General features: G+C 32.6%; 3 protein-coding genes and 1 pseudogene across 3 annotated transcripts; 2 read left to right on the top strand and 2 right to left on the bottom strand.

The window, feature by feature from the left end:
- The first annotated feature begins 7389 nt into the window (after positions 1 to 7389).
- On the top strand, positions 7390 to 8230 carry LOC18052459. The gene has a single exon (XM_006445781.2). It carries the CDS (start codon positions 7415 to 7417, stop codon positions 8228 to 8230), a length of 816 nt encoding a protein of 271 aa, XP_006445844.1. The 5' UTR covers positions 7390 to 7414.
- Positions 8231 to 9131: 901 nt separating this feature from the next.
- On the bottom strand, positions 9132 to 9693 carry LOC112101105 (cytochrome P450 71B37-like). The gene has a single exon (XM_024191261.1). The coding sequence runs from the start codon at positions 9631 to 9633 to the stop codon at positions 9217 to 9219; it is 417 nt and encodes a 138-aa protein (XP_024047029.1). The 5' UTR covers positions 9634 to 9693; the 3' UTR covers positions 9132 to 9216.
- A 306-nt stretch (positions 9694 to 9999) lies between these two features.
- On the bottom strand, positions 10000 to 10923 carry LOC18052460 (cytochrome P450 83B1). The gene has a single exon (XM_024190655.1). The coding sequence runs from the start codon at positions 10921 to 10923 to the stop codon at positions 10000 to 10002; it is 924 nt and encodes a 307-aa protein (XP_024046423.1).
- A 5332-nt stretch (positions 10924 to 16255) lies between these two features.
- LOC18052461 lies at positions 16256 to 17531 on the top strand (annotated as a pseudogene).
- Positions 17532 to 23691: the final 6160 nt, after the last annotated feature.

Below are 23691 nucleotides of genomic sequence, written 5' to 3' on the forward strand. Positions count from 1 at the left end.
AGCTCTGATACCGTGTTAAATGTATAAGATCTGTTTGGTTGGCAGGAAAATAAAGGAAAGTATAAACGAGAGGGAATTCTGGAAAACTGAAAAGATGCTCTGTAAATCTTATTAATCTGAATTGATACAATGATATTTATAGTGAAGCCTAGAATCTTCTAAAGCATGCAAAGCATGAGCTAGAAACAAATCTAAAACGTAACAAACTCTTAGCGGGAATTCAACAACTTAACACAACAGAATTCCAGCTCAACACTTGACTAAGCACTCCACCTAAGCAACAATAATCTGACTCATCATTTAATCTTAACACAAAGTACATGATAAAGAGATTATTATCTTAAATAATTATGTAAGATATATGATTCTTTTATAGTTGTTTGATGAAAATTCAACAATTATAAAAATATAAGATAATAAAATTATATTATTTCCACAATCATTACATAAAAATATAATAATTATGAAAGAATCATATATCTTATATGATGATATAAGATAACAAAAGTCATATGATAATTGTGCCGGTCTGAATTGAGTTATTATACATATAAATTAAAAGTTATAAACCAAAAAATAAGAAGAGGATGTGTAGAGAAATTCTCAGTCTCTATTAATTGTGGTTGGCAGCGCTTTTAAGTCCCACTATAATTGAAAGATGTGGACCACATAGATGCTGGATTTTTCCAATTGAAACAGGATGGGTGTCGAAAATATGTTGCCACGAGGAAGCTTCATTATCAAGAAAAAAACGTGACACCCTTTTGGTTGTTGAGACTTGAGACCAAACTTTGTGATAAAATTTCAACATTTCGCCGTCCCATTCATCATCATGCTTCATTCGTAGTGTGCGCGCATAGCTTCCATTTCCAGCCAAGAATTCACTGACACTGTAATTTTTATATTGTTTTATGATCTCGCGTAGAAACGAAGTCTGATTATGGGAGGTTAAAAAAAATTAAAATGAAAAAGCACTTGCAAGTGCGAATTTTTAGTGATACTGACTTACTTTTTGGGGTGTTGGATCTGCAGCAGCCAATTCCACCTTTCCACGTGTTCCAGAATTAATGAAATTATCAATGTGGCCTTAATGTTAACTACGTAAGATGGGTACAAGAAGGTCATCATGTTGCTAAAACATAAACCGAAAAAGCGATGCGCTTTTTGATTTATAATTGTTATATTTTTATTACAAAGTTTGTAAGCAGTGTTTGTCGAATGATAATCCGAGATGCTTATGATTTAATTATTATTCTCATGAATAAGATTAAATAAAAATACAAAAGAGTTAGGTTTAATCATGAAAGGGCCCGACTTCGAGAGTGAGCCTCATTATTGCTGATGGCGGCATATGCGAAACAAAATCTGATGAAGCCGTTGAGTAACGGAGAGGCAATTCAAAACCGTGCGCAAAAGGCAAAATGACAATTAATATTTGAACGGGTGGGACTATTTGCACTTTAAGAATTACTCTGAATGCTCTTTTATTTTATAAATTTTATATTACAAAAATATTTATAGTTTAATTTACCATTAAGGATAATTTTGTGTGATTAAATAAAATATATTACTCTTTATCCTTTCACTACGTCAACATAAACTCTAATTTTTATTTTTCTAATTTCTTTGATATGCTTCTTGAAGACCACTTTATAATCAATTTAAAACTATTATACCACTTAAATTCATTTTAGAATGAGAAGTTTGGTTTTCGTCATGGGCTACCTTGCTGATGCTGCTCTTGAAACTATCGAACTTAATAATTTTTAATGACCAAAATGATATATGTTGAATCAGCTTTTACATCGAATTCTACTACTATAAAAAATCATACTTGTAATATCTCAAGGTTCCAATTTATCAAAAGTTAATATTTCATATTTGTTAGTTCCTAACAGTCACAAGAGTGTACAAGCCAATTTTTGTAGCTCCTTTTCTACAGTAGGTTCAAATATATTATTATCAATCATATTTGTTTTTTTCACCCTTAATCCCTTATCATCGTCCCTTCATTCAGAGCAACTAAACAAAGGTCAAAGCCATTGTGTTAGAGTTACGAGGAAGAGTACTGTCGAAGAAGTTCTTTGTATGGGATTTAATTTTCTGGGTTTATAGTGATGAACAAATTGAGGGCTGTTTTGGCATTTTCAAGAGTGTATTGAGTAAAATTATTTTTAAAAAATTTAACGAGTTTTATGAGTAAAAGAGTGTTTAAAGTATTTTTTAGAGTGAAAATAGCTCCACCCTATTTATAATTAGAGATCTACTAAGATTAATCTAGATTGATTCGATTATAGAATAACTCAAATTTCTGCTCTCATTAATTTAGAAGAATATACATCTATTCTACCCATAAATTTATAAGATAAATATCTACTACTCGCAAATTCCTAAGAGGAAAAAGAGTCCGGCACAAGATTGGTACTTGAAGAACCCAACTGGCGAAACAATGCCTTTGTTTTCTTTAAACTGAAAAAGCGTGCACCTTGGTAAATGGTGAAATCCGGCTCCCTTGTTGCTCCAATTTTGGGGGTGAATTTCGACTATCATGCTCTGCAGTTTTATCGGCTTCGAGTTTAGCTTGGAAATCCACTAGTGTGAGACCCATCGATGGTGTGTCTACCGTTGAGTGAAGATACGAGGCTCTTCTTCACGTCGATCTGGGCCCTCGCGGGCTCACGAAGAATAATGAGTCTGGAATTGTCATCTCAAGTTGGGCCTAAAACAATCGAAAAAGAATTGAAAGATCGATCTTGACCCGCTGATTTTCTAAGAAATAAAATATTTTGATGTAGGTAGGAATGGTGATTTGTTCCAGAATTTTACATTGGTTAAAATCTAGGAAAATGATGCAATAGTGTAAATTTACTATTTACCAGAAGGTGTAATAATTTTTCTATTGTTTAATAAAGTTTAGAATCTTGGATTGAATTATTTCTATGTATATTAAATGTGTTATTGATATTTTGTTCAATGGTACATCTAATATTTATGAGCTTTAGGATAAAAAAACACCATTAGTATGTATGAGTGCGGTATTCAATGTCTATTTTCTCATAGATTGTGTTATCAGTGAAACGTGATGAGTGAATATGTGGTGGCAAATGGTCTTTTAAATGTGTATGTAGTTAGTCAGTGGGCTCCTAGCCCAACTGGCCCTGTCCGGAACCTGAGTTATAGTCTAGGACTCTCATTCTCTTTAACAATCATATATCTATAGTTTGGTGAGAATTGATTTCTCTCTCGCTAGTTTGTAGATTGAGCTTAGGGTTGAATACTAGAATGTGTTTTAGTGATATTGATCCCCCAATTGAATTCTAATAGTAAATAAATCAATTGAATTGTACCATATTAAAACAAAAAGAGTCAAATGATTTGTACCATATTAAAAAAAGGGTCAAATTTTGGTATGTTATATTTTTTTTTTTAAAAAAACTAATATATAGTTATAATAAAACTCAGAGGCACAAGTGTTATTTTAGGTTTATGTTAAACATGTTCTAAGCATAGGTGACACATAATGATATCATGGATTTAGAATAATAGTACACTTCTTAAACAATATCTCACTCATATATAACAAGGACCAAAGTAAAAATTACCCATTAATTAATTGATCAAATTACTTAATCTACGCTCTATTAAATATTATAATTTTGTGATTGTTTCTGTTATATAATTTTTTGTATGTTGTTTTTGAAAATTTATATATATGTGTTCATGATTTCGCCATTGACTTTATCTTAAGGAGTAACTTGTGGACAATAAATGGATACTTTAAAATTCAATTGAAAATGGAGAAGTTTCAGTACTTAATTTTGTGTATTCGCAAAATGAAATCTTTTGCTTCTACAGTTTTATTACGGTATCCATATAATAACAGAAGACATACAATTTGTGACATATAAGCATAATTGCAACATTAAATATTAACTAGCACTACAAGAAAATTGGGATAAGGCAACATCATTTTAACAACGTGCACAGATGGAATGTTGTCAAATTTATAATTAACAACAGTCATGAACTGCATGTTGGTAAATAAAAAGTTTTAGCAACATGCAAAAAGTGATTGTGGTCTAAAACTTTACGACAACGAGCGACCGTTTGTTGCGGTATAGGAGTATATAATAACAACATCCATAATTTGCATGTTGCAATTAGTTATTTAAGGCAACAATGAATTGCCTGTTGCAAAAATTATTATTTAAATAAAAACGTTTATATCTTGCATGTTGTTGAAATTTTTTTTTTTGTAAAATTCTTTGTTAACTCAATTTAATATGAAATTGGTGAAAATTAAAACATAAATAGCTGCTCATGGAATTTATGCATAAAAGTATTATAACAAATAAATTTTTTGAGGGTATCATTAACTACAATATTTTTTAAAAGTAAATTATAACAAATAAATTTTTTGAGGGTATCATTAACTATAATATATTTTAAAAGTAAAGTAATAGAAAATAATGTGTAATAAATAAAAAATTTCATTTTGCGCGCACGGGTTAAAGCGCGGTAAAAAAAAAAGAGACAAATTGACTTAGTGAAACCCTCGGTTCTCTTTGCAGTACCACTTTACTCTTTCTCTGCCACTAAAGGAAAGCAAGCCTCTCAATCTTCATCGTAATGGCGGCTGCCCACCCAAGGAAATGAGTGTATCAGGTACTCTTCTTTTCAATTTCATTGATAAAGCTCACTTTCACTTCCCTAATTCCATTTAATTAATAATTTACTCTTTCCACCTATTTTGTTTTTAGAAGATTTGGGTCTTCGCCCTATACTTCTTCTCACTTAAAATCGCTCGACATCGTCCCATTGTAGATTCATTGTTTGGTAAGCGGCACAATTCTTTATTGCTTGTGGGGTTCATCTGTTATGCATGAATAAAATAAATGTTACTTTTTTGTGGTGGGTGATTGAAACCAAAAGATTATTTTCTTTTGAAACGCCTGAAGCTAAATATTTTACATGGAAAAGATAATTTTGAAGATTATATTTTATTTTCAAGATAAACTTATTTCGGTAAAAATAATTTAAATGAGTAAATATTACTAGTGAGATGGATAATTATTTTTTTTTAATTGAAAGGCACAATTTTAATCTCTTATTGGCGTTGTTGACTTTATGAAATAGATAAGTTACTTCTGTTAATGCCATTAATCTCTTGAATCAGCTGTGACATTTTAGGATCTGATTATAGAGCAAACTTGAGGTATTGTTTCCCCCTTGTATAATTAAAATTCAAAATGCATTTCTCTTTTGGAAAAGTTACTTACTATGGAGTTTTGAGAGATATATTAGTGCTTGATTACAATACTTTTAGCTCCCTATTTTCAAATGTGACTGAACTAATATAGTTAATGCTGTTAAAGTTGACAAAGGATTCACTTTGGTTAACCTTCACGAGGGACAAAGCCAATTTGGATTTATTGTAAGGATAATGAAAAATCAAATTAGTATTTAGTATTGAAAAAACCACAAAGAGGGTTCCAAGATTTATTATTGGCTAGTAAGATTTTTTTTTTGTTCAACTTTAAATTATACTTTTTCATGTTCATATACTTTTTTCTAGTATGTTTATTCTTACATTAATTTTGCTATGTGTTACAAAGTCTTCTAGGCAAGTCGAGATAAATTTAGAGAAAATGCAACTATTCAAGAGGAGAATGGATCATTAGCAACTAGCAATAGGGAAAATGCACACAAACCTCAATCTGATGATAGATGCACCAAAAGACAAAAGAGGTCCAACCAAACTTGGAATGATTCAAGATTGTTCTCCATCATTAAGCATTGAATTTAACTACTATGGCCAGCCAGTAGGTGTAAATTCTTACAAATATGCACTTTTATTAGAGTTATAACATGAGAGCATGTGCTTGTGTGCATTGAAATTAGCTTTTAGTTGACAGCGAACTATTGGCCATTGGTGCATGTTTATGGAATTACATAGTAATTATCTTTATTTAGAAATACATTATTTATCTTGAATGCTTGGCATTAAGAACGATGGGTGACTGTTGGAGACCATACAAATCAAAGCTAACAACTAAGATAAAGTAAACCAAAAAAGTACATGACAGAGAAGGTTGCTCTTATTAGGCCAAAAAAGTATAATTTTCAAAGAAGATTGGGCTAATATTGTCAAGTAAAGATTGTCTCCAGAATTTAAAGTAAGCTAGTCCGTTGCATTGCACTTATAGTAACCATGTTAAGTTTCTTGTTTATGAAAATTATACATTTTAATATTTGCTGGACAAGCAATAAGCAAGAAGTTTAGAGAAATGAGAAATAATCAGGAAGTTGTATCAAATTGTTTTTAAAAAGGTATGTAGGCATAAAATATTCTTCTTGGGGGTGTGTGTGTATAATTATATTCCAAATGCAACAAATGAATATTGATTCAGTTAATCTTTTTGTAGGAGTTTGTGCCTTGAAGATGTTTCTGTTGGAGTGTATATATGCTCTGAACAAGTTTTTGATGGAATAGCTGAATTGAAGAAGCTTTCGTTGGAGATGGTTTTTTTTAAGTTGATATTTATGGAATTGCAACAGCCACTAATGTGTTTCTTTACTAATTTTTTGGGTGTTTGGCTAGATGAAATTTAAACTGATGTTGTAAATTTCTATGGATTAATTGTTATATGGTGTTTTTCATATTTGCTATGTAATAGGATTTGTATGAATACAAAAATGTTGGTGTGAGCCTTAGCTGTGATGTGGGCTTATTACTAAGTTTATGAAAACTTATTATAACAAGCCAAATTGTAGAAATAGTTCGCATGAATTTTACATATGGCGGCAGCAATAGTGTAATAAAAATGATAATATTAGTTGTCATAATAATGATAATAATTATTAATAATTATATATATATATATATATATATATATATATATATATATATATATTTGACAACATGCAGGATATGTGGTTTATTGTAAATAAAAATTAGAATTAATGGCGACATTTAGTTGCTTGTTGCTATGTAATTTATAGCCACATTCATAGGCTTGTAGTGGAAAGTTTGGAAGCACATGATCTTTTTAACCACAATCATTATAAGTTGTCATATGATATTTAACAATGTTCATATCTTTTTCAACAACGTGAATTGCGCGTAGTCGAAAGTTACCTACTTTTCGCTACATCAAGAACCGCAACGCTTAGATGCTTGTTGTGATATCCCTTCTACAACACTCTTTGCCTGTTGTTATATACTATTTTTCTTGTAGTGTAGTGAGGAAAGGCCACAAGATTGCAAAACAAGAAGCAAAATATTTGATATCTTACTTGATTCTCTTAATCACCATCATAATTATCTCATTTCAATATAAATATACGGTAGGATTTTCCCATCTTAAATCATTAAACAAGATAGTTTTGGTCTAGGGAAAACTTAAAGTAGATTATGACTAAATTATTTGGGCATGTAGCCCTAGGCTTCACCTTCTCTTCACTTGGTTTATGGCGTCTTTTCAATAACATCAAGCTCCACTCTCTACACCCAAATTCCTTCACATCTCCCCCATGGTTTCCTTCAAAAATAATAAGGCACATAGAGCTCTTCTCCTTAATGGCAGTGAGCTCAATCTTCATAGCCTCTGAGCTTTATTGGGGCTTCCGAATACCCTTACATAACTCAGATCTAATTATACCGTTAAATCGTGTTCGCCATTTTGAGCATGCAACAATCTCACTAAATTTCTTCACTTATGCAGCCTTTGCTATAATTCTCGACAAAATTGGCTCCAAAGCTCATTATGCTCTAACACTTTTCCTTGAAGCAATAGCCTTTGGGCAAGAGCTTCTTCTCATTCATTTTCACTCAGCTGACCACAAGGGTGTTGAAAGCCAATACCATTTGCTTTTACAAATTATCCTTCTTGTTTCTTTGATCACAACCCTAATGACCATCGGCCACCCGCAAAACTTCTTGCTTAGCTTTGTTAGGTCAACTAGTATTACGTTCAATGGTGTTTGGCTCATAGTTACCGGCTTCATGCTTTGGACTCCAGCGCTTATACCTAAGGGCTGCTTCATCAATCTTGAAGAGGAGCATCAAGTTGTTAGATGCCTTGGTGATGAGGATTTACTCCGAGCTAAGTCATTGGTGAACCTTCAATTCAGGTGGTTTTTGATTGCAATCACAGTGTTTTCAGTCTCTTCTTATTTGGTTTTGGACAAAATTTATGATGAAAAGCTTGATTATTCAACCTTGAGTTGAAAAGAAGATGGTTCTTTTTTAACATAGGCATATTGAACGAAGGCAAAATGTTTGATATAATGAATCAGCTGCTCGACGATTTGCCTGTATGAGAGCAATTTGTAATATCACCAGCAGCCCACTGTCTACAGCTTGTATAGTCATGTGGCATTTAATATGATGTGCGAAGGTGACAAGGATGAGTGACTCAGCAGGAGCTCATCCAGAAATATTTAGAGCAAAGAAGACAAAACAGCCTTTAAAATCAACCATTAGATTAAATCAAGATTATATCAGCCTTAAGCTGCTTACACCAGCTGTATGTTGTACTTGCTTATCTTGAACAAAAATAAATAATATATCTTGTATCTATTACCATTAATTGAGAAATGAATCAATTAGATATATACTGAGTTTATTATATTAATCCAATGTTTTATTGCTTTGAGTATCTAGCATTAGTTTCTTCATTTAATTAACTTGGTAGAGAATTCCAAATCATGGAACATTCTTATGTATTTGAATCCTGGAAATCAGGAAGAGGTAACTATTAATTAACACCATTAACACTGCTTCGCACACCAGCCAAGTGATCCATGAACAATCTTCAAACTCCGCACCACAAACTCCGGCCAAAGCACTAATCTCTTTCATTTTCTTAGTTCCTATCGAACCTGATGACGGGACTGATTTTATCGTCTGACAGATACAGGTCTTGGCTGCCGTTCGTGGGTTATTGGCTTGTTCCTCTCCCTGACCCTATTTTTTCGTTGAATCTTTGAATCAAAATGAGAATGATTTCAATTGGGCTAAAATTTTATTAAATCACTAAAAGAAATTAACAAAGAGCAAAAGCAATCTAGAAAAGCATTATGAGCTTTGGTTTTAAAAGAAAGCTGAGTAGCACCCCTCACCGTTACATATTATGATCCTCGAACAAACAATAACCGTAAAGAAAAGTGCTTGCATGCAAACTTATTTGAATCACAACACTAGTGACTAAACCATCATATAGATTTGGTTGCCACGAGCTTGAGAGGCTTTTTCTTGTGCTGGGTAAGACCAGGCGTAGCCTCAAAATCAAAGTCATCAATCTTCATTCCATGAGGCATTTTCCAATCAAATTTGTAAAGAAGATTGGCAAGTGCGAGCTCCACACTGGGCAATGCTATAGTTATCCCTGGACAAATTCTTCTGCCGGAACCAAATGGTATAAATTCAAAGTTTTGTCCTCCCATATCAATGTTAGACCCCACAAATCTCTCAGGAATAAATTTGTCTGGCTTATCCCAAACTTGAGGGTCCCTTCCTATTGCCCACACGTTAACTAAAACCATTGTCTCAGCTGGTATGTGATAACCATCGATGACGCACCTTTCTGTTGTTGCCTTTGGGATGAATTGAGCCGCTGGTTGAATCCTCATTGTCTCTTTGATTACAGCATTGATATACTCTAATCTTGGAATATCATCTTCATCTACAAACCCTTTATCTTTAGCCACACTTGTAACTTCTTCTTGAGCCTTCTTCATTGCTTCAGGATTCTTCATTAGGTGGGTCATAGCCATTTCAATAGTAACTTTACTTGTGTCCGTGGCACCTATAAATATTTCCTGCATATATGCAAATTAAAGCACATGTATTAAGCAAGTGCATTATACGAGAAATGGCAAACCAAAATTGATGATTCGAACTGGGGTGGCCAGGTATACTTGAGAACCACTCGGCCAAGTACGTCAGTGGGGAACAGCTAGATGAGAAATAAATTAATTTTTGGTAAAAGGAATAGATTATGTATGTACCATGATTGCTGCTTTGACATCATCCAATGTCAGATCACCAGCTTTAGTGAGATTAAGTAAGTCGTCGATTAAGTCCCCTTGCTGACGAGCAGCTTGTGGTCGCTTTGGATCCAAATGGTCATCGATGAGTTGTTGATAATATCGATCACAATCTTTGAAATGATTTTGGAGACGGCGATGCATTCCTGTGATTCTATCGAGGCAATTACCGATGAAAGAAAAAGAGCAGTCTGAGAAAAAAATGGTCCCAGACAGGAGCTGAGTTTCCGCAAGAAGATAATCCAATCTATTTACAGCTGCTGGGCCATCATCTTCAAAGCGCTTGCTAAAAGTGACTCTAAAAATAATATTACGTACGCAAGTCATCGCTATCTCGCTTAAGTTGATTGGCACTTTGGATGAACCATCTTCATCAGCGGCATCGCCTAGCTTTGATATTTTTTCAACCATACGGAAAATCTCATCCTTTCGAACTCGACGAAATTGCTCAATTCTATTAGAGTTAAGCAAATAGGTGACAAATCTTTTCCTCATGTCTCTCCATTCATTGTAATGTGGGGTAAAAGTGACGCCCAAGTAATTGTAAGATAGCGTTTGCAGGCCAAGCAAAACTGGCCTGCCAGCAAATTGAAGATCGTGAGTTCTGAAGGCCTCTTTAACCAATTTTACTGAAGAAATTACTATGGCTGGTCTAAAAGCAAGACGCAGAGAAAAGATGGGACCATATTGTTTAGAAAGTTTCCATAAATAAAATGCAAGGTTTGTGGCATCGAACTGGTGGAGGTTACCGATTATGGGGAGACCAGGAGGGCCAGGTGGAAATTTAGCGCTTGTGTTTTTTCTGTGTTTTTGGAGAAGAAACAATAGAAAGATGGGAAGACCAAAAAGGATCCCAAGAACAAGTAGAGCCATTCCTTTTTTTCTTGGCAACTAGCTAGGTATTCTTGTGCAGTACAACAACAACAGACCTTTGCCAATTTATATATAATGAAACATAGGCGGATTGAAGCCTATATTTTTTGGTAATTAATTGAGTTACGGATCTAATGAATTAATGTGATGATTTTATACAATGAGGGCACTTAAGATTTTTATAAGGATAAAACAAGAAGCCCGATTAGACTCATCAATGGTGATAGCTGTTGAAATATTGACTTGAATAAGGGAAATTATTAAAGCGTGAAGGTCAAAATTGAAGGTGGCGGCAAATTGCACGTGCAAGTTGTTTGCAAAGTGTGCATGGCTTAAATGCATGCAAACAGTGGCGGCGCCACTTGAGAGCTAGCAGGGGCTTCAGCCCCTACTTGATTTTGAAAAATAATTAAATCCATTTTATTTTTTAATAGATTTACAAGAACGTTCCTGATAAATTTTTAAAATAACTAAGATACCAATGCTCTGATACAACGTTTTGAGAAAAAAAACAAAAACAAAATCAAATCCCCAACCCGTCATCAATACTTTGCCAAAAAAAATCTCTGGTATCAATTTCGTACCTTTGCAGCTTTTTATATTAATGATTGGGATTGATTAACTTATTCGAATTGTTAAGCACCTTTGCTACTTGATGATTTAATATTCTGAGTTTTTAATTGGTTTATGTTTTTTTGAATTGAATAATATTCTTAGCTTTTAACTTATTGTATTTGTGGCAATGCTTCGTGGGTTGATAAAGTGGCAAAGGAGCTAAAATGGTTGTTGGCAATGCTAGCTCCTTAATTTTAACTTTACTAATTATTATAAATAATAAAATAACAATGCTATGGGTGAGATTAAGAAGGATAAATTATTTTATTTATTTATTTATTAGTGACATTAACATTGATTTTACCAGTTACCACAACTACAGTAGAAAAGACATTTTCAATTATAAATTTTGTGAAAAATCATCTGCGAAATTAGATGGAAGATCACTAGTTGAATGATAGACTTCTTATATACATAGAAAAAGAACAAATTCTTATAGTCTTGATAATGAGGTTATTCTTCAATGTTTTTAACATATGAAACCACGTCGAAAACAGTTATAAGTGTATTGTATTAAATATTTTAATAAATTTTTATTTTAATATAAGTTATTTGTTAATCATTTTCTTAAATTAAGTTACTATTTAAATTTAGCTCCTGCTAAAAATAATTTCTGGCACAGCCATTGCATGCAAATGAAATTTAGTTGCAAATTCTCACGTGGTCTTTGTCCATTATGAATGATCGGCGGTTCATGCTTTATTTGTCAATATTTGCATATGGAAAGGGAGGCTTTTTCATCGGATTTTGGACTGCAAGTGTTGAAGCTCAAGGTCACTCATACATATAGAGCTTCATTTCGAGAGAGAAAAGCATTCCAAATTTTGAGAGTTAATAGCATTAGTAAGTATACTCTTCAAGAGTGTAAAAAGAGCACTTCCCTGGGTGCAAAAGGGATCATTTAGGTGTGTTGAATAATTGGGATTTAAGAGTAGTTTCTAATTTTGTAACTCCTATTTGTAAGTAAAAATTATCTTTAAAATCTTTGTCTGTAGACGTACATTTTAAGCTGAACCACAAAAATTATTGTGTCCTCTTTTTTTTTTGTATTTGTTTTTCATCACATTTATATTTCTTAAGAAGTTACAATCATCATAATATTGATAATTGCTCAACCCGCGCTTCGGCAACAATAGCATCGTGTGCTACTTTTTGGCCAAGTACGTACGCACATCTCCGTCTCTTGCATAAACTCTGACTACGTATGTTGTCCTAAAATACCTTTACTGAGAAAAAAATATGAGAAAGAAGGAAAGAATGTTGAATTTTCTTAGCAAACATTTGATACTGACTGCATTTCCGCGCGCACATGTAATTCATGGTGACAGCTGACTAGAACATTCACTGCATTTGAATGTTATAGAAAGAAAATTTTGCTATTCTCACAGAGATGATGAGAAATTTCAATGTTCAAAAGAATAAATAGGAGAATTACTCAATCTTGGTGGCTTTATACGGTTTCATTTTCACTCATCACACCATTTAATTTTATGATGTAATTCAATGACAGTACGTAATTTCATCAGCTCATGCTTAACAAGTAGTACTGAAATACTTTCACTGAGAATGAATAGGAGAAAAGGGAAAGATTATTGAATTTTCTTACCAAATATTTGATACATGTTGCCTTTCCTATGGCAGGTAATGGTGACAACTGACTGGAAAATTCACTACATTCATGGTTATAGAAAGAAAGTTATTCTATTCTCACAAAGATGATGATGAGAAAATTCCATTTTGAAAAGAGTAAATAGGAGACTTATTCAAGCTTGGTGACTTTAATTGGTTTCATGTTCACTCGTCACGCAACGTCATAGATTCTAAAAGAGGAAATGCTAGCCAGTTACCCTCAAATTTGACATCATGAGAATTTAGCCAGTGGATTCAGCTAAATTAAAGGGAACTTTAAAAAAAAAAAAAAAAAAAGAAAATTACACGTGAGATTTTGACAAAGAGTCGGACCTGAGGGCTTCTAAATAAGGGTCCTTGCTCTTTCCTGGAAAATATGTAGGAAAGGAGCATATTTAGCCATCCAACAATGTTTTACACAAAATAACTTATTTGGACTTCTAGCCACTCGGCCTTTGGCGGAGTGGTCAAGGCTGCTGCCCTCCAAGTTGGAGGGTAGCAGTTCGAACCCCACAAAAGTATTGTGAGGGTATTTCATTTCTCAATTAAAAATTGAGTGAAGTCAATCTTTTTCCTTACCCATGAGTGAGGAGTGGACATCCCTCGAATATTTATGAGGATTAAAATCTGGACAGAGCTCCATTAGCATTGATGTAAGTTGGTCCCAGTAATAATCTGATTTGTAAATATCAGTTATATTCTCATGTAATATGAGTTGTAATCTGAGCAATAGTCTCATGTAATCAAAAAAAACTTATTTGGACTTCTCTCAATATTAGGCAATTCGTACTTCACTTGTATGATCAATATTAGGCAACTTGTACTTGACTTGTATGATCAACGTTACAGGCAATCAATTTCCTTGGAAATAATTAGTTCCAAATTTGTAGGGATGTCAATCTACTTGTCGGTAAACGTGTCATATTTATCCCGTATGTTGTTTTCTTTTCTTTTTCTTTTTTTAATGTTTCATTCAATATAATAAATAAAATATGGTATTCAAAAGTTATAGTGGATCAAAGTGGTAAATATAGTTTCTGAGAGTGACGAAAATGTCCTTCATATATTCACAGCCTATAAGATGGCGATATTCGTCACAGTTTTGCCAAATTCCATCATTAGGATATTTAAGTTTCATTTTCAAATTTCTTTTAGAAATTTTAGATATTTCATCATTTTGTAAAAAAGCTCGAATGCAGTCGTGTCTCTCGTGAAGCAAATCTCAAAGTGTCAAAGTGGGAGAGCCATCTCATTGTTTTAAATTAATATGGAAAAAGTAGCCGACATGCTCTTCAGTAATATGATTTAATAAAGTTAGTGTGCAATTTGCTATTAAACTTTGTGAAATAATAAAGTTAGTGTTCGATTAACTATAAAGTTATGTGATTTAATAACATTTCCGTATGAAAAAAATGGGGACGCCTATAACACCACAAGTTTAACACATGCGAAGCATGAGGTAAAGAGGGTTATTTATAAATCATAATCCTTACAAACAAAACCTCAAACTAAAATATCTCAAATTTTATTAATTCGATCCATAAATCCACAAGTCGAATGCTAAATATTTTCTCCTAAAGACATAAATTTAACAAAAGTCTCAAAACTCCTTAATTACAAGTTCAAAAGATAAATAAACTTAAAGGAAACAAAAGTTCGTCATTCTCTTATTCAACAAGCAAAAGTAAATGAATCTTTAGCTCCATAAATAAGCACATCTCTCAACTCTCAACAAGTTACTCAATCTGCAAAAAGTAATGAGAATGGGTGAGCCGTCAACTTAATAAGTAAAATCATTCTCAACATACTAGGGTTATCAAGTACCAAAAGTATTGCAAGCCCTTTTTTATTAAAACATACATTAGAAGTAATAAATTTTATAAAATGACATGTTATAATGAAAGGAGAAAAATTCATAAGAAGTTCATAATATCAAAAGCATAATTAATCATTAAAATAAATAGTATAACACTTATTTGGGTTGGGTTCGGATCAACCCGATCAGGTTTCAGGTTGGTCGGGTTGGATGAATTCCGAACTCCACCCGAACGTATATTCGGATCGGGTTAAAAAATCAAGTGGAGATCGGATCGGATTGGATTCAGATTAGATGGGGTTCAGATTAGATTAAGGTTGATTCAGGTCGGGTGAAATCAGATCAAATAGGATTCAGGTCAATTCGGGTTTATGCAATTTTGAGCTATTTTTTCTTTTCTCGACATTTTTAGATTGTTTTTTTAAACTGCTTTTCTTAATTATAATCATTTTTTTACCAATTTTCAACCAACAAAAAAGGAAACTACTATAGAATCAAATTCAAATGAATGAAAATTAAAAATTAACACAAAGTATAAACTTAATAAAAATAAAAATTAGCACAAAGTTTAAACTTAATAGTCTCCATCCAAAGCACAATGTCCAAACATTAATCTTTAGAACACAAAGTCACAAATTTAAATATAATTAAATAGTTTGTTGTAACGCCAAAATTTCCATGATTTTAAATTATGGAAAATTTTGCTTTATTAGAATTTATAAATGGCATTATTGCCCTTATAAATAGGGTTATTCATGAGGTAATTTTGGAAAAGGCTTATTTTTTTTTAAATTTAATAGGATTTCTTAAGACTCTCTATAAATTTATACTTTTCCCTCTTTCATAACCCTAAGTGCACAACATTTTTCTTTTTTTTTTTCTCTCTGTTGCTTATTACGCTCTTACTCATACCCTACGATTCAAATATTTGTTTATGAGATAATCATAACGGTTGCTAAGTTTACTCTCTTTATTCTCTACAAGTTTTCCTGTCATTCTATTTAGGGTTTTATTTGTATAATTACATGTAGGGATTATTGAATAAATTTTGTTTCATCAGATTTGACTTCGTTTTCAATTTTATATGTATTTTCGAAATAGACACTGCTGCACTGTAAAACTGCAACTTCATTAGAATGATAAAATTCACAAAATTATTTGTAGTACCAAAAGAATTCAAAAAATTCTGAAATTTTAAAAAAATATGGAAATATGTGTCTAATATTCACAGTTTTAATTTTATAATTTTTTGATTAATTTCTAGGCGCAGTGCTTCCGATGACCATGAAAACTGCCATTCAGCTTGGTGTGCTAGAGATTATGGTAAAAGCTAGCCCAAATCAACTCCCTTGCCTCTCAGCTGCCCAAGAATAACAAAGAAACCCCAATAATACTTGACAGAATGCTGCGCCTCCTAGCCAGTTACTCTTTCCTCACATGTAATCTTGCCACAAATATTAAAGATGGGAGTGCACAAAGATTATATGGTTTAGCATCAGTTTCCAGATATTTTTTTCCAAATGAAGATGGAGTTTCTCTTGCTCCCACTCTGCTCATAATTCAGGACAAAGTTAATATGGATTCTTGGTAATTCCTTTTTCTAATTTCCTTATACTAATTGTATGTCTAGGGCTTGTAAATACACTCAGCACTCATATCTGTGCATGAAAGATGCTTTATTGGAAGGGTTTATAAATACACTCAACAGGTACTACTTGAAAAATGCTTTATTGGAGGGGTCGGTACCACATACAAAGGCGCAAAGTGGAATGGATGCATTTGCAGCTGCTGCCAAAGATGCTAGAATGAATAACCTCTTCAATCAATCAATGCACAATCACACAGGTATAATCATGAAGGAAATTCTTGAAATCTACAAGGGATTTGAAGGCCCAAACCAATTGGTGGATGTTGCCGGTGGCTAGATACCCACAAATAAGGGTATTAACTTTGACTTACCTCATGTTGTCGAACACCCTCTTGTCCAGGTATTTAACTATAAATATATATGTCACTTGTTTCCAGCTAACCTAGTTTTATGGATTCTTCTCTTTAATTTGAGTAATTTATTTTACCATTAAAAAAGAAGAAGATAATTTCCTTTTCATTTCTGTCTTAATTCTCCTGTAGTTGTGGAGCATGTTAGTGGACATATGTTTATTGAAGTTCCTAACGGACAAGCTCTTTTCATGAAGGTTGGTTCTTTATTTTATTAATATTTAATTCTTGAAATTGAAAAAAGAACTATTAAATAGTGTAGGTTAATTCTGAAAAGTTTGTGTCTTTAAAAACTAATTATAAGAAATGTTCATATAAGTCTAACTTTCAGTGGATACTCTCTGACTGGGATGATGAAGAGTGCTTGAAGATACTAAAGAACTGCTGCGTACAATGCAATACCGGAATCTGAAAAGGTCAAGGCCTTGGCCACAAGGAGAGAACATTGTAGGAGTTCAAGGCCTTGGCAACAAGAGTTGGATTTGTAGATATTAAAGTTATTTGCCTAGCTTACTGCTATTAGGTTACTGAATTTTACAAAAAGATCTAAGCATTATGAGCACCAGTCATTGAATTTAAAAATAAAATGAGATTAGCCTGTCCTTACTTTGTTTGTATTCACTTCATATCTTCTCTTGCAAGCACATGTACTCATTTTGTTCCTCGGACAAGCTAGGTTCTTCTCCTCATTTTTTTCCCCTTTATACCATCCCTTATTAAATAAATGGTTAAGATTAAGTTTTATATTTATTTTTGACTTTTATTTATAATTTAACCAACTTTTTAAAATAAATTATAAAGATAAGAAGAGAAACAAAATAAGGAGAGAAGCCTAATCCTTATTCCTCCATATCTGTTGTAATTTGATTTCTTTTACCAATATTAAGAATATTATAATTTTTTAATAAAAACAAAAAGTTTATGGTTTTCTATTGGTGAATTGAGAATTGTGCCGCCATCAAATTATAAAATCGTACCCGTATGTATTCGATGAACAGACTATTCTATGCGGACCACCAAGTCACCATCAAGTTAAGGTTGCAAAGCTAATGTGAAATACACAAAAATGGATTCAGAGTTTTATCGGAATTAGATAAGCTTGACTTAGGATATGATGTCTCTTCATGCTGTTTCACGTGATAAGCAATAACCTGCTGTTTTGGTTGGAGAGAAAATGATCGACTTGCATAGAAAATTTTGCAGAACTAAGTTTTTGAGAGTACTTTTACTTTATTTTGATGGCTCTTCAATACTACAAAATTAGTCAACACTGTTCGAACGACATAAGAACAATTTTAAAACCGTCACCTTATGCAGAGACATTAAAATGAATATATTTTTTATGACGGTTCAATAACCGTCATTAAAAATATAAATTGTTTTCTTTCCTTCTGGTATCAGAGCCAACGGGAGAAAAGTGTTTTATTGTTTAGAGTTTTCGTGTTTTAAAATCTTGTGTTTTATTTTGAAGTTTTGTTTTTGTGGTGAATTTTTACTGGTTGTAAGTCCCGTTTTAGGATAAGGATTCTGCTGAGGGCTGTAAATCCATACCTGTAGCTATTCTGACCAAACCAAAAATAGACCATAAGGTCTTGACCATGGACCCTCTACTCGGTAGAACATCGTCCTTTTCTAGCTCTTCTTCCGGGAAGACTAGTGATTCAAAGCATGTTGTGAGTTCTGAAGAATTCATTATTGAGAACTTTGACAAAACAATTGATTGTTGGGAACTTCCAAAAATTTTCAAAGAAAAGATTTACAAAACAAAAATGCTTGATATTTTAAAACATGATTATATTATAAAGACTGAAGAACGTGACATAACTCTTTCAGAGCCTTTTGAAACAATTTATTTGTTTTCAGAAAAATCATTAAAGAAATTAAAAGAAAAGAATTTCAAATATATTCACATTGGTCTTATCCAAGTCGGAATAAAGCCTTTAACAAAAGAAGGTCTAGACACTTCTATTTTAGATGTCTTAAGAGATGAGCGATTCATCTCTTTTGATGATTCATTGCTAAGTAGCATCGAATCTAGTCTCTGTAAAGGTCCAATTTCTTTTGATTGTTATCCTAATATAACAATTTCTCTTAAAGACAAAAATATTTTAAAAAGCATGATTTTACAAATCAAAACCCATAATTATAATATGGTCAAAGGGTCTATCCCAGTTGCTTTAATTTTTAAAATTTCATACAAAGCTATGGTCTCTGCGTTTAGTACGCAACACAAATTCCAGTCAAAAAGAGATGAAACTCTCCTCTTGCAGACTGACTTGTCTAAAGCAAACACTGTCATTCCGAAGCCAATCCAATGGAAAGATGTCAATCTTCCAGAGGAATGGATTCTTGAAGGAGCCGCCCCACCGACGATTCCGAAACAACTTGAGCCCAATACAGAGTTACAAAATGTGACTCAGTATTCCGATGGTAAAGTCAAACTATCATTCAGAAGGTCTACCTCATCCAGATTTTCTGATAAAGAGTCGTGCTCAAGCATTCCTTCACTAAAAAGGAAATTTATAAAAATACCCTCTGTTATAAATCTCCCTTTTCAAAATATAAAGAGTCAACCTAGGTTTTCTACTTCAGATATACCTAGTACCTCCATTTGATCAGTTGATTACACCATTAGTGTTCCTCATCCGATCTACACTAGTAATCAACATGTACAAAGTCAGGAAGAGAAGGAATCTGCTCCTCCAACATCACCTACGTGTTCTGCTGTTACAGAAAATGTCATTAATGTCATTGAAAAGGAATTTGAATTGGATAAAACTTTTTTGCATAACGGTTTTTATTCTGATTTAAACAAAGAGAAAAAACTTTGGTTTTTCAAACACTTTTTAAATCAAAGAAAAGAAATCCAACAAATCTATTATGAATTTGTGAATTTTCATAAAGTTCATATATTATTTTTTGATTGGTTCGAAATATATTCTTCTGAGAACAACATTGAATATCCTTTTAAAGAGTCAAACCCTATTACTATTAGGAAGAAAATTCCAAAATGGAAACTTTTTGATAGCGATAAAATCATAGAGTCTGAACACCCACCTCTTCGGAGTGTAACCATTGATCATGGAGAACCTCCTGTCCAAATCAGAGCTTCACCTTACAAAATTTCAAAGCCAAATGATTCTGAAGCCAATTTAAGTAGTATTATCCAACAGAATAATTTCTGTAATACCAACTTAAATACAATCGGAAAGCAGTTGACTAGGATAGAAAACCAATTCCAAAAGTCAACCATTACTGTTTCTTCGATTTATCCTATTCCACAAAAATCGAATTCTGACAAAAAGCTTAAGGAATCTATTTTCAAACCTTTTCAGGTTTCGAAAACTAGCCAAAAGCTTGTTCAAGAGTCAAAATCAGATTTTGCTAAAGCCATTAGAGAACAACTAGATAGGATAGAAGCTGCTTCTTCCTCATCTAGCAAAGTTCAGATAGCCCCTGATACTCCTCAATCTAGCAAGATTGGAGTAATAAAACAAGACCAAATGTCTATAGCCTCTTCTGATATAGAAGCCTTCAAAGAAAAACCTTCTATTCCTAAAGCCTACAAAATTCATTGGGAATTAGCCCTTCCCACTGTCAAGACTCCACTGGATCTAGCAATAGATAATAGACCAAGTGCATTAAATCAATCCCGATACAATGCGTCTTCAGTCTATGAGTGGAATATTGACGGTATGTCCGAATACAATATCCTAGGATTGTTGCAACAAATGACAATGGCAGCCAATGCCTATAAAACTCAAGCAGGAACTTCTGATCGTGCCATATCAGAAATTCTTATTGCCGGTTTTACTGGTCAACTAAAAGGTTGGTGGGATCATCTTCTCACTAATCAGCAACACTTAGACATTCTAAATTCCATTCAAGTCGATGATAATGGAGCCCCTATTCTTGATGAGTTCAATAATCCAATCCAGGATGCTGTTGCTACTCTAATCTTAACCATTTCCCTCCACTTCATTGGTGACCCTTCACACCTTCGTGATAAAAACGCTGAGTTACTACATAATTTAAGATGTAGGAAACTTAGTGAATTTCAAAGTTACAAAACCTCATTTTTTACCAGACTATTTCTAAGGGATGATGCAAATCATATAACTTGGAAAGAAAATTTTTTTGCTGGATTACCTACCCTTTTAGGTGAAAAGGTAAGAAATTCCATCAAAACCCTTTATGATAACCGTATTCCTTATGATGAGCTCACCTATGGTAAACTTGTCAGTTTTGTCAATAAAGAAGGTTTAAAGATTTATCAAGATTTGAAATTACAGAAACGACTTAAGTGGGAGCTTAAGAAGTCTAAACAAGAATTAGGCGGTTTTTGTAAACAATTCAATTATGACCCCTTTAAAACTTCTATCTCCAAAGATTGTAATGGTGAGTGTTCTAATAAACCTCACAGGAAACATTACAAATCTAAAAATTTTAGGAAACCCTTTCGTAATTTTAGAGAACTTCCTTATAAGAAACCTTCGAGGCCTTATAAGAAACCCAAATTCTCTAAAAAAAGAGTTTAAAGCCAAACCAAAGACTCCTTTCAATTAAAGAGAAGCTATATGTCACAAGTGTGGCATAAAAGGTCATACTGCAAAATATTGCAGAATGAACAAAAAACTTCATGAGCTTGACCTTGATGATGAGATCCTTTCTAAATTAGCCCCTCTTCTTATCGAGTCTTCTGATTCCGAGTCTTCTATGTCAGGAGACAGTGATCCATATCAAGTTGATGAGCTATTTGACTCAGATGACTCTGCATCTAGCAGTAGTGAATCTAAATCTGATTCATTTTAAAAGAAAATCAATGTTTTAACTAAAGACCAAGAAACTTTTCTTGAACTTGTAAAACATATTTCTGATCCGAATCTTCAAAAAGAATATCTTGATAAACTTTTGAAAACTTTGGATTTTAATAAAGCCGAGACTTCTAAAGTCTCAATTGTTAAAAAGAATTCTTATGATCTTACTCAGATTTTGGATAAAAAGAAAACAAAGAAGTCAACACCAACAATTCAAGATATTCAAAAAGAAATCAAAGACATTAAACTTGAAATAAAGGATTTGAAAGAAAAACAAAAAAGTGATTCTGAAACTATCCAACTCCTTTTACAAAAGCAATTACAGGATAGCTCAGATAATGAGTCAAATCCTAATAATGGTGATAATATTGCCCAAAATTTAGAAAATATTGAGTCTGTACCAAATGATTTTCTATTTGTTTTAAAACAAATCACCACAAGAAAGTATTTGATTAAAATCACTTTAATTTTCTCCACTGATTTTGCAATCGACGCCATTGCCCTGTTTGACACTGGTGCTGATTTAAAATTGCATAAGAGAAGATATTGTCCTCAAACGATTTCATGAGAAAACAAAAGAAAGATTTTCTGCCGCCAATAATTCAAAGTTCAATGTTACCTCTAAAGTTGAGGCTTCTGTACATAATAATGGATTCAAATTCAGAACTTCTTTTGTTCTTACAAATGATATTCATCATGCTATTATTTTGGGAACTCCTTTTATAAATCTTGTAACCCCATATACTGTCGACTATGATAGTATATCTTTCAAAGCAAAAAACGAAAAATTTGTTTTTCCGTTTATTGAAAAGCCAAAAACAAGGAACTTGAATATTGTTAAAGCCTGTTCTATTTATCAAAACCATGTTAATGTCATGCTTAATTCAAAAGAAGAAATTTATTTTGTTTAAAAAAGGATTTAATTCTTCAAAGAATTGAAAATCAATTACAAAATGATTTTATACAAAGAAAAATCTCCGATTTCAAAAATCTTATTGAAAATAAAATCTATGCTGATTTACCATCTGCTTTTTGGAACCGAAAACAGCATTTAGTGGATTTGCCTTATGAAAGTTCTTTTGATGAAAAGCAGATACCTATTAAAGCCCGTCCAATCCAGATGAATATGGAATTGGAACAACATTGTAAAAATGAAATAAAGGATTTAGAGTCAAAGGGACTCATTGTAAAGTCCAGATCCCTGTGGTCTTGTGCTGCTTTTTACGTGAATAAAAATTCTGAAATTGAAAGAGGCATACCAAGACTTGTAATAAATTATAAAACTTTGAATAAAGCTTTAAAATGGATTAGGTATCCCATACCTAATAAAAAGGATTTGCTTCAAAAATTATGTTCTGCTCTTATCTTTTCAAAATTTGACATGAAGTCTGGTTTTTGGCAAATTCAAATTCATCCAAAAGACCGTTACAAAACTGTTTTTACTGTTCCATTTGGACAGTATGAATGGACTGTCATGCCCTTTGGTTTAAAGAATGCACCCTCAGAATTTCAAAGAATTATGAATGATATTTATAATCCTTATTTTGATTTTTGCATTGTTTATATTGATGACGTGCTGATTTTTTCGAACTCAATTGATCAACATTTCAAACATTTAAAGACTTTCTACCTTGTCACCAGAAAGGCTGGATTGGCAATTTCTAGTTCTAAAGTTTCTTTATTCCAAATAAAAGTCAGATTCCTTAGTCATCATATTTCTAAAGGAACTATCACTCCAATTGAGCGGTCTCTTTTGTTTGCAGATAAATTTCCTGATAAAATTCTTTACAAAACCCAATTACAAAGATTTCTTGGAAGTCTAAATTATGTTCTTGATTTCTGTCCTAACATTAATAGGATGTCTAAGCCTTTGCATAATAGGTTAAAAAAGAA

This window comes from Citrus clementina, unplaced genomic scaffold, assembly GCF_000493195.1.
Source record: "Citrus clementina cultivar Clemenules unplaced genomic scaffold, Citrus_clementina_v1.0 scaffold_2, whole genome shotgun sequence".
NCBI lineage: Eukaryota > Viridiplantae > Streptophyta > Magnoliopsida > Sapindales > Rutaceae > Citrus > Citrus x clementina.